The sequence below is a fragment of the Pundamilia nyererei genome, unplaced genomic scaffold, assembly GCF_000239375.1.
Source record: "Pundamilia nyererei isolate P.nyererei 1_Seehausen unplaced genomic scaffold, PunNye1.0 scaffold00121, whole genome shotgun sequence".
Lineage (NCBI taxonomy): Eukaryota > Metazoa > Chordata > Actinopteri > Cichliformes > Cichlidae > Pundamilia > Pundamilia nyererei.
This window is the reverse complement of record NW_005187522.1, coordinates 295,026-307,072: the sequence shown is the minus strand read 5'-3', so window position 1 is coordinate 307,072 and position 12,047 is coordinate 295,026. Positions and strand designations below refer to the sequence as shown.

At 39.9% G+C, this 12,047-nt stretch overlaps 1 protein-coding gene across 1 annotated transcript in view; it reads left to right on the top strand.

Annotated features, from left to right (window-relative positions):
- Positions 1 to 12,047, top strand: part of yes1 (YES proto-oncogene 1, Src family tyrosine kinase) — a 37,269-nt gene that overhangs the window by 12,590 nt on the left and 12,632 nt on the right. The window contains exons 2-7 of the mRNA XM_005742494.2: positions 2,463 to 2,753; positions 3,711 to 3,810; positions 7,168 to 7,266; positions 9,089 to 9,192; positions 9,807 to 9,956; positions 11,268 to 11,423. Of these exons, the coding sequence (XP_005742551.1) occupies positions 2,471 to 2,753; positions 3,711 to 3,810; positions 7,168 to 7,266; positions 9,089 to 9,192; positions 9,807 to 9,956; positions 11,268 to 11,423 (892 nt within the window). The 5' untranslated portion in view covers positions 2,463 to 2,470. The remainder of the gene's footprint in view (positions 1 to 2,462; positions 2,754 to 3,710; positions 3,811 to 7,167; positions 7,267 to 9,088; positions 9,193 to 9,806; positions 9,957 to 11,267; positions 11,424 to 12,047) is intronic.

Below are 12,047 nucleotides of genomic sequence, written 5' to 3'. Positions count from 1 at the left end.
GCAGCCCATGAATTTGGACATGTCCAGAGTATAATCGCAGCCTTTGCGGTTAGAAAATTGCACTTGATCATGTCGCGATATTATCGCAAATGCGATATATCGTTCAGCCCTAGTATAAACAATGAATCCATTATGTTAATGTTACAGATCTGATAAACACACTATTAAAACATTTACAGCCCGTGCAGCCGTAGGTCACACACCAATGAAAAAGTTTACCCATGTGATTTAAGCCAACCAAAACAGAAAACAAGGCAAACACTCAACCATAATCCAGCATTTGAACACACATTATCTTTTTTTCTTTGACATTTGAATGACAAGTTAAAAGTAAAATCAGCGACTAAAGCTAAAGATGCTTCGATCCAGCTTTTTTTCAGTTTCCCACCCAGTACCAGTTACATTGGCTTTTAGTATCTGAGAACGTAACGTGATGGTTTTAAATTGATGAACTGTAGTTCTCACTGTGAGGAAGGGACTGTGACTCATTCTTTTATGACATGCACTGAACCAACGTCCTTCTCCCTTCTCCCTCAGTCTCTCTGACCAAGTGTAATGAGCGCAAAGTGTGACGGGAAAAACAACCATGATCTGATATCTTCATTCATGCCAACTCACTTTGGCCACAGCTCTGCCGTTTACCACTGATCCCTAACATAATTATTGTTAGTATTATCAGAGAGTATATGCGATTATACAGTAACATTGTACACTGTAGATTCTATAAACGATTATCCATTTATAATGACATATTATAAAAAAACAGTACTTTTGGATACATGTGGTTAGAACAACTTATAATGATGTATAAATAAATATAACATCTTTTTATGAAGCTGAATCTGTGTATTAGATTGGCATATTTATTTATACCATATAAATATATTATAGGTTGCATAATCAAAACAGTTATATAAAATGAGATGGATAGTGTTTGGAATTAATTTGGAATTAATTGATTAACTTGGAGAGGGTAGTGATTAGATTATGTTTTTGTGAATATGATGGATTTATGATATTTTTGTGTGTTATCACATATTATTTATGTGTGAATTGAAGATTTGACTGATTGAAAATGTAGTTTTTCCACAAGTAATTTTATCTCCACCAAGTGCTGATTGATTAAACCCGTAAGAGTTGTATGCAAATCCTTTCAGCATTAACGGTATCATAAGGGATGAGTGCACACTTCAGCTATTCTGTTACAAATACCAATGTGACCCTTCACTTACGGGCACTTGAAACTATGTTGTAACATTTTACAAATGCCAGGATATGAGTCACTGAAACTGGAGCAATCTTGGAGTTGAGCATCCATCTGCTGTGTAGTGGCAGCTTGTTTCACTCTGCTGCCACGCGCATGTGCGCGCGCACATGCATTCGACCTGCATACACACAAGTAGTTTGACATAGAGGTCAAAGGTGAGAAAAATGAGTAAACAGAGCAGGCACTGTAGAGGATGCTGTCAACCCTTGACAACGCACATGAGCTCTCATACTCAGACACCGAATACGTTTCTTTGCGATCACACACTCTCCTAATTTGAGCCCAGATCATACGCTGTGCAGACTAGACTGCTAAACTGCCATGTACATGCTTTTATATATCTTTATCCCAGCATGCATTTCATGCACAATGCGAGCATCCAGTTTACTGCTCCAGGGCAGGTGTGGTTGGTATGCTTGCACTGAGTACAGTCATTTAAAAGTTCCTTTTTGGGGCTTATTGGGAACTTATTCTGAAGATATGAGCCAAAATATTACTTTTTTCAAATATCCCATAATGTGACTGTATAAACAGATACAGGTCCTCACAATTTGAGTAATCCCTGGACCACACACACACATTACTAACTCACTGAGTCATGTGTATCAGTAAGCCTGGGAGGGAAGAGCACCAGCTCTGAATGCCAAAGGGCTTTTTCTCCCTTTCAAATCTGTGTCAGTGTAGTGTGAACACAGGGGAGAGATGCCCGTAGGCTGGAATCGTTTCTTGCTGTGCAGCCTTGAGAGGTTTTGTCGGGACTTGTAAAGTCACGTGAGGTCACTCCTTGTTTTCTGTATGCTAGAGTCAGGCTGAAACCCTCCAAAATGCTTTAGGCTAATGATGAACAACATAGTAGTTTCTGTTCATTTGTGTCATTCAAGTTCAGCCCTCATGACAAAGCTTATTATCAAGTCAACATTTATGGTGTTTAGCATAAATTTCTTTTATCCAGCGAGACAGGACGGTGGCTCATGTTACAGATATTTTTCACAGATTTGTACTTTGTTTTTGTTTTTTAAAATTTGCCTAATTTGGACACATTTTTTGGAAATTATATCATTTGTGTTTCATATTTTATAGTTAACAGCATTGCATTTACACCACAAGGGTGACAAAAGCCTCTTTAACCCAAAGCATCTTTCTTGGGCTACTGGTATCCTGGTATTTGATCGTCAAATCTTCCTCTTCCTTGCAGGCTTGACGATGGGTTGTGTCAGGAGTAAAGAGGACAAGGGCCCGGCTCTGAAGTACCGACCAGACAACTCAAATGCCACTCCGGCCAGCTCGCTCCTGGGCCACTATGGGCCCGAGCCTACAATGATGGGTCATTCACCTGCTATGAATGCTCACAACAACAGCTACAACAGTCATGCTGCTGGCCTCACACCCTTTGGCGGGACGTCTTCAGTCATGACGCCCTTTGGCGGTGCCTCCACCTCCTTTACTTCAGTGGCTGTGAACAGTCCCTTTCCCAGTGTCATCTCAGGTTAGTTTGTGGTGAATCAACATATTCTGTATTCATAGATTTATGTATTAGAGAAGCTATAAATGAATGACTTGAACAGCTTTCCTTTCTATTGTGTGATGCACAAACTGTTGTACAACTTTAGAATAAACTCAGTTGATCATTTGTTATGCAGAGGACGTTATAAGCAGCAGATGTTATGCAAATGAGACATTTGAAACGAGTCAGCCAAAACATCATTGCTGAACAGAAACCCAAAATAGGTCTGTATTATGGGAAGCAATGCAGAGGCATGGCCTCTCCTGAGCCAAGAAAAACAATAACATGGACTGGATTGAGTGGCTTTAGTAAATGCAAATTGCATATTGAACGTTTTTATTTCCTACACTAGTTAGACTTAGAATGACTTTAGAATTAAGGGTGTGTCGGTCATAGAATGACTCTGAGTGGATTTATATTTAAATTATGCAGGAAATGTATGCAACAAAGCATAATGTTGCCTCCTAAAGCACGCACACATCCCTCATTCCCTTCATGGCTCTTTCACGATGCTGTGGCCTGAGGGGCTCCTATGCATCTAATACAGCCATTTTAATTTTCTCCCCAAGATAAACATATCTGAGTCCCGTTGTCTCTCTGCACTCCATCATTTGTCAGTTCTTTTTATTGTGAATAAAAAATTAAATGACCTCCCTTTAATTTGAGGTGATGCCACTCAGTTTGAGAACGCTAGGAGGAATATTCTGCTTCCCTGATGAATTCTTAAAAATAAATCAGAGCTGAGAGAGCCAGGTGTATATGCAGACCACCTCTGGTGGTATAGCAAGGAAAATAAATATCTGAAACAATATTTCACTGTGTTCTGCCATATTTCCATCTTACCTTTGTATTAATCTGTAATTTAAGGCTGTAACAAAGAGCGATCAAAATGAGTGTGTGTTTAGAGGAATCAGGCGTTTAAATTTCTCTCATTTTCAGGTGGTGTAACGTTTTTTGTAGCGTTGTACGACTACGAAGCGAGGACGGCAGACGATCTGTCTTTCAAAAAAGGGGATCGCTTTCAGATTATCAACAACACGTGAGTATATTTGCTTTTTACACTGACAAAATGCTAGGCGGATTTGTGTGTGTGTGTGTGTGTGTGTGTGTGTGTGTGTTTAATCCTTCAGTGTATTCAGGTCTGATATTAAGGCCGAGATCTGTCTGGGTTAATGGGTTCCTTTAATGGGCCATCTGTTTACTGTCCATTGATTTTTCTCTTGCCAAAGAAAAACATGCAGTTAAATTTCTGACATTATACCAAAAAAAAGGATGCTTATTATTGGCGCTTTGATGATCACTGAAGGTCAAGCTCATTAGAGTATTGACAAACCAATTAGCTTTGTAAACCAATGCTCATTTACTTCTTTTGATTTTATTTTGTGGATTACTCAAGTCTTGAATTTGACAATTCAGTATCAGTCATGTTAGTTCTCATAGTGCTTTGTAAGGATATCATGATTTGGATGGAGAAATATGTCACTCATTACCTGCCGCAGCAGCTTTACCTTGTACCCCACATGTGCTCAGGTGTGAAAATAGGCGGCGTGCCAAGTGCTCTGCTTTTCTTGTTTGTCACGTTCCACGTCCCATCCTACCACTGTGTGTGTCCACATTGCTTTTGCGGTGATGAAAATGCCATCTGCTTCTAGAGAAGAGGTGGGACGAGTACAGATTGGCTAAAGGTTTTCAGACAGATTCTCTCTTCCTTCACTTTTAATTTAAGCTCCACATCTGCTGTTAAACACACTAGTAATTGTGGCTACTTGCTTATTTTAGCGTTCTATAAAATTTTGATTCTTTTCCAATCAGTTTTACTTGTTTTTTTTGTTTTTTTTAAATAATAGAAAAAGCATATATAACATTATAGGCTTTGGAGTTGATATAACGGCCCAATGTATTGTGGGAACGCGGCGCCATATTTTCAGGTCACGAATCAAAACAAGCACACTGTGGTGGACGATTGCTAGAACCATGCTTAAAAGCAGCTCAAAAGAAAAGGGACGGGATAGAGAATGATTGCGTCCGGATGCGAAGAGACGGTACTTGGAAAAAATAGAGTGCGTTGGTAATGTGGACCCGTATGAAATATGGCTGTGGAGTAGAAACCCTGATGACCTACCGCCATTGCCCTACCCTGATACCTTCTCGTACCTTGTATGTCAGGGGTGGGCAACTCCAGGCCTCGAGGGCCGGTGTCCCTGCAGGCTTTGGATGTGTCCTTGAACCAACACAGCTGATTTAAATGGCTAAATTAGCTCATGCAGTTCTCCAGAGGCCTGGAAACGAACTAATCATGTGATTCAGGTGTGTTGACCCAAGGTGAGATCTAAAACCTGCAGGACACTGGCCCTCGGGGCCTGGAATTGCCCACCCCTGTTGTATGTGGAGTCGGTGCATACATGGCGAACCAGTTTCGGAATTATAAATCTCTGGAGGCACACATCCAATTTACAAGATTTCAGGGTTCAAGATTTGGCTGTTTTTAAGCCTCCGCGTTGTGAGTATGTTGTCATTCAAACAAAGGTAAGTCAACTTGAGTACTGCGAGTAAAACGCGATTGATTTCCCCCCTCCCTCCGTAGATTAGACATTTATTAATGAACTGCACAATCTCCATATCATATTGTGTGTGCAATTATTGTCACTTAAAGTCAGGATTTGTTTCATCCATTTCATAGGCTGGTTTGCCTGCAATAACGCCAAATAATTAGCAAAACATAGATCCTCAAAATCACTCATTAGGATGTTTGTTCTATTACGCTATGACCTCAGAGCACATTGAAAATAAAACTAATAGGCTATAAAGAGCAATATGAACTTATATGAACTTACTGGAATGAAATGATGGAGCACACCAACAGATATCTGGGGATAATAGAGAACTGGATATCAGGTTGTCTCACTGCTGCTATCCAGGCTTGACGCCTTCGTTTGCTAACATCCGATACTTGAGATCCCACATGTTGCTTCCAGGAGGGGAAAGAATGAAAAGGTAGCCCATTTTCAAGCTTATTCCCTTGCCGGTCATGCAATCTAACATTACAACCGACCACACAGCAAGTACGACCCATAGCTGATGTTATCCATGTGCTTTCGCTCCGCTCAATTGTTAGCTTTTTGTTTGGCCTGCAAATATGGCGCCTCAACCAAAAATCCTGGCCACGCCCCCTCCCACAATGTCATGCTCCAAAGCCTTATAATGTTATTGAGGCGTAATTTAACTTTTCCTTAACAAATTACTTTCCCATTTTCTGCCAGTGACTTCCCTCAAAAAGTAGTTCAGTCAGGACCACTTCTGTTAGGACTCACAGGTCACACAGACCTGGAAACCAGTCCATCGCCTCCCACGGCAACCTCTGGTTGCTAAGGAAACTTGTGGTGATAGTGCAATTTCAAAAAGAACAATGCAAACTGGAAAAGATAAACGCTCACCAAAGTAAAAGCTGTGCCTCCCTTCTGAAACTTTGAAGTCAAACGGCCTCTGTTCCTGCTTTATGCCTCACGTTTCAGTTTCACTATCACTTGCCGAGTAGTTTGAGTGTTTGCAGACAAGTTGCAGTCTTCCATGAAAACTACTAGCGACCAGAGCAATTGCTAGAAAATTTTTGGTGCAGCACCACATTATCTTTTTGCGAACATTTTCACACTACCAGCCGCCATCAACCGGTCAGGAATACATTTGCACCTTATGGTTAGCAGTTGGTTGCCGACCAATCTGGTCTGTGTAACTGGGGTTTTAATTAAGTAATGCATGCAAAGGAAGAGCTGGGTTAAGGGTGGGTTCCAAATGGGTTTGCATCAACAGCAGTAACTGTAGGTGATCTTGAGTTATTTAAATATTGCTTCCTGCTGAGGTTAGCTGTTATCAGCTGATCGCAAGCTGAGCTTGACTTCCTGTTTTGACTAAATGCTTAATATGTGGTCTTTGTGTCATATCACAAGTCTTTGTCAGTTGTTTGCAATTAAAATAAAGAAACTCAAACCCTTGAAATTTATTTTAAACATGTTTTTATCATCTGTACAAGTAATTTTTTTCTTTTTTTTTACAAAAAAGCTAATGATAGTCATCATTTATTAAATAATTTTGTATTCTTGATCTGTTCATTTAATACTATATATAATATATCAGTTATTTAGTTTGTTGATTAAAAAAAAACAAACAAACTAAAAAAAACACCAACAACATTCAGCATCTGAACTCCACCCACATTTTGATGACTCAGACTGCTGACGTCTTTGGATGATGTATAATCCTACCTCTCTCTGTCTTTTTCCCCCCTTTGTATACTTTCATACCAGCTCCCTTTCTTTTGGAATAGGATAGTTCTTTTTTTAAGTCACACTTTTGTGTTTGTATTATGTGGTTCTGATTTCTAATTTACTTCTCTCTTCAGGGAAGGCGACTGGTGGGAGGCGCGCTCCATCAACACTGGGCAGAAAGGTTATATCCCCAGTAACTATGTGGCTCCAGCAGACTCCATACAGGCTGAAGAGTAAGAACTCACACAATTGCCTTTCCAAACATAGTATCTTTGCCTCTCTCTGTCATCCAACAACTTTTATTTCCACGTCTATCTTTTTTTTTTTTTTCTTTTTTTTTTTCTTGTCCCTTCTTGTTATTTTCCCGTTCCTCACCCAACTTAGTTTTCCTCTGATTAAGACAAAATGCTGCTGCTGGGTGGACACACAATGTGACAAACCCATCATGTACACATGGCAGAGAGTCTAAACAATGAAGCCATGTATTGTCACAGGAGCCGATGGCGTTCTCTTTTCTGTTCTTCTTGTGTGACAGAAACATTTTGCTGCTTTTACACAGTTGTGGCCTAGTTTCTCTTTTAGCTGTTGGCGATTTTCACATTTTCACTTATGTTTGAGGTTTAAACTGCTCATTTAAATTAAAAAAAAAAAACTGGGTAAACCTGCCCAACTTTGCCTTTAGCATGAAAAATAACTTACTGTGACTGAGTTTGCAGGATTTTAGTATATGAAGCAAAAAAAAGAAAAAGAAAAAAAACTAATTTCTTTGATTGAACTTCGCAAAGTAAGCCTTACAAACAAGAAAATGTAGATTTTTGTTATTTACATCTGGGAGACAAGTGGAAAATAGAAAATATACCATGGAATGGCTGTTCCAGCAAATTCATCCCAGGGTCAGACCGTGCGATGTTCAGAGAAATTGCAAACAAAGCCCAGACACTGTATACACAAACAGAACAAGTATAGCTTGTTTAGAAGGGATGCCAGGTGAAGAAAAAAATGGCAGCACTGTTTAGGTTTGCAAAGTTGCATCTGAACAAACCACATGACTTCTGTACCAATGTTCTTTAGAGCGGTGAGCTAAAGTAGAGATATTTGGCTAAAGCGTCACATTTGGTGAAAACCAAACACACCATATCAGAACAAACACACATCATACCAGCTGCAACACGGTGGTGGAGGCGTGATGATTTGAGCTTTTTTTTTTGCAGTCACAGGACCTGAAGGGTTTTATTATAACACAAGATTAACCACACTGTGCATGTCCTCTGACTGGAGCCTTTTATTTTGCCGAGCCAGCTAATTTAAAAAAAAAGCCTCGCTTTCTTGAACCTCCTCTGTAGTAGACCCCTCAGTTCATCTTTTGGTCACTGAGTCAACCATGAATTCGTCTTTATATACCTAAAAATTCTAGAGTCAGAAGCCATCTGTCCGACAGCTAAAGCTTGGCTGAAATTGGGTCGTGCAACAGAACAGTGATCCCAAGCACAGTAACAAATCTACAACTGAATGTCTGAAAAAGAAAAGAATCAGGTTTGTAATGGCCCAGTCAAAGTCCAGACTTCAAGCTGATTGAGATACAAACCTGAAGGAACGCTGTAAAGAAGAGTGGGGCAAAATTCCTCCACAATGAGGTGAGAGGCTGATAAAGTCGTACAGAAAATGAGTCCTTCGAGTTATTGCTGCTAAAGGTGGTTGTACCTTTTGACCTATTAAAGCATGGTATATGTTTTTAAAGGGATTGCAAAATCTTTTATAACTTTATTTTCACATGATTATAAATTGAAACATGCAAAACGCTTGTTGAAGCAAAGTTTTAAACAAGTGATTATTATTTTACCTTAAATTATATTTTATATTTTTTTCCCCTGCCTTATTTTCAATGCAATAATGTTAACTCCACATATACCTGTCAACTGGTTGATGTCAAATATATTGTCACATCACTAAAAAACATATCCCTACTATATGAAGGAGAAAATGTAAATTGTGTGCAGTACATCACAGTGGGCTCTCCTCTTGTGACTGATTGTTTGACTTTATTTCTTTTGGCAGATGGTACTTTGGTAAAATGGGCCGCAAAGATGCAGAACGCCATTTATTGGTTCCAGGAAACCAGCGGGGAACTTTCTTGGCACGAGAGAGTGAGACGACTAAAGGTAGGATGATTTATAACAGGCATAAAGATGGGCGTGGGTATAGAGACGTCACCCCTTCCCTTTAAACTTGAACTTTAGCATCATGACGATTTTCTTCTTTTGGACCAATAAGTGACTCTATTTGGACACAAGAGCAAAGTGTTAGCTTGCCACGTCACATTTGCTAACAATTTATTTAGAAAGATGTTTCTATAGAGTGCTGGGGGCATCACAGGAACACAGATACCTGCTGATTCGTGGAATGAGTGTAGCATTTTTAAATACTGGATGATATTGAGATCCGGTGCTTCAAGTTCTCATTTGGTGGATTGAAATTTTTGGCACTTTTGTGTTTCACTTTCCTTCTCTAACTGGACACACTAGCAGCGTAGCTATACCAATGGCTGTAATGCTTTGTCACTTGACCCACCATTATCGCTTTACTGTGTAGTTTACTGTAAAATAGAACCATAGATCTATCTGTATGTCTTTGTTCACCTCCCGACTTCATGAGATTTGTAGGCTCATCTGTGACTGTGGCTAAATATTTTTTTTTATTTCTTATCGGTTTAGTTATTTTAGAGTGTTTATTTTCCCGAGCAACACATCTAAGTTCATTTCTGTGGATTGTTAAGGTGCGTACTCTCTGTCCATCCGTGACTGGGACGATGTAAAGGGAGACAACGTCAAACACTACAAGATCCGCAAGCTGGACAACGGCGGCTATTACATCACGACACGAGCGCAGTTTGAGTCATTACAGAAGCTGGTGAAACACTACACAGGTACGCTGCCCATCTTCTGCACACTCGGGCGTCTTATTTACGTGTGGAACGCATTTAGACAAAGTGCTGTTTATAACTGGACGGATCTTTTTTTTTTTTTTTTTTTTTTTTTTTTTTCTTTCCTTTTTTCAGATGCATGTTTTATGAAGCCTAGTGGTGTTATTTGGGCAGATGTGATGTAAAAGTCACTGAGACCATAGAGACTTATTCTTTTGAAGGGTTTTAGCATTGCAAGTAGTCCCCTGCCTCCTACTCTGGCTCCATACAGTGTGTAGACCAGCAGATTCAGTGCTCACAGTGGGAAATGTATTATTCAGCTGCAGATCTATGTGTTGAATATGTATGCGTGTTACAGAGGCTTTTTTGCTATGGTGATTCTGAACTAGTCACAAGCAGCGCTTTCACCGACGCGGTCACAGCTCAGTAACTCAGTAACGAGGTTCTAAAAAAAAAAAAAGTTTAACCCACTGGGACTTAAGCCAGAGGAGGCCATGAATACAAAAAATGTTTCACTTTTTAAAAAAAACTGTCTCATGTAGCTGAAATCTGCACAGTATTGATAAACAGTCATTCTAAAGGTCTCCTTTGGTATCTTAAAAGAAAGCGACTGCAGCGCATGGTGTGTAAACACATTCAGTACAAACAGTTTTTGCGAACTGCACAAATCCTGTTAAACTTGTAAGAAAATCTATTTTAAAAGAGAGTGTTTGTTAAAAGAGACTGCGTTTCTGGTTGTGTTGACCGCATTTTTCCACATAACTGATAGAAATCACTCGCTGCTGTGTGGGTTTTTTTTTTTTTTTGGTTTTTTTTTTTAAAGAACTGTTACGGCTCAAAGCTCTGCAGCAGTGTAGCCTTTGATCTGGAGACAGAAAGTCAGGAACAAGTGAGAAAATCTTCACTGGATCTTAACTGCTCAGTGTTTGAATACAGGCTGGATTTCCACTCATTCCTCTGTTTTCCCCTTTTTGTGTGCAGAATTCCAGCAGGACATGATGTAGCGATTGCTGCTGCTGCCAAACAAAAAACAAAAACCCAGAACCTTGATCTTCTTGCCTTTTAGTGTAGTTGAAATCAAAATAAAACACGGGATACTATTATGGTGAAAATCAGATTATTTCTGGAGTGCATGTTGGAAATAAAGTTTTTCTGTGAGGTGTGGGGACGGGGATCAAATCTGTTGTGATTTGATTCTAGTTTGCTACCTGCTGGTGGCCAGGACTGCATGTGGATAAAGCACTCTGCATCAAAGCTCATTCACTCACTCACTCATTCCCCTTCTTTTTTTTTTATGTACTTCTTCCTGTGTAGAACATGCGGATGGTCTGTGCTACAGGCTGACGACTGTGTGTCCCACAGTAAAGCCGCAAACTCAGGGACTAGCTAAGGACGCCTGGGAAATCCCACGAGAGTCACTCCGGCTTGAGGTCAAACTGGGACAGGGCTGCTTTGGAGAAGTTTGGATGGGTAAGAGGCCACTAGAGCCATACTCAAGCACACAGTATGAATGATATTATTTATTGAAATCAGCCCTGCAGGCACAGAAACCAATGCTTCAATCTTTCATTGTGCTCACTCACACTAAAGAGTGACAAAGCAAAATTCATCTACATGCCCTCCAGATGTTATGTGACAATGATGGCTGTAGTTTTTGATTCCTGCACAATTGGTTGACAGCAAGGATGCTACTTTTATGTCTTTGTTAAATATGGAGATGGGGATTGAAAACAGCAGAGACTTCATAATAAAGAGACATGCCACTGAAAGAATCCTGAATGGAAGCTGTTGGTAGGAGTATAAACCCTTATTATAATCCTTATTGATGTACAAGTGCTTGAATAAGTGCCTGGAGGCATTTCAAGATGGCTGCTGTGTGGCAACGCTTGCTTCTAGAAGGACTACAGTAAACAGTACAGGGAGTGCAGAATTATTAGGCAAATGAGTATTTTGTCCACATCATCCTCTTCATGCATGTTGTCTTACTCCAAGCTGTATATGCTCGAAAGCCTACTACCAATTAAGCATATTAGGTGATGTGCATCTCTGTAATGAGAAGGGGTGTGGTCTAATGACATCAACACCCTATATCAG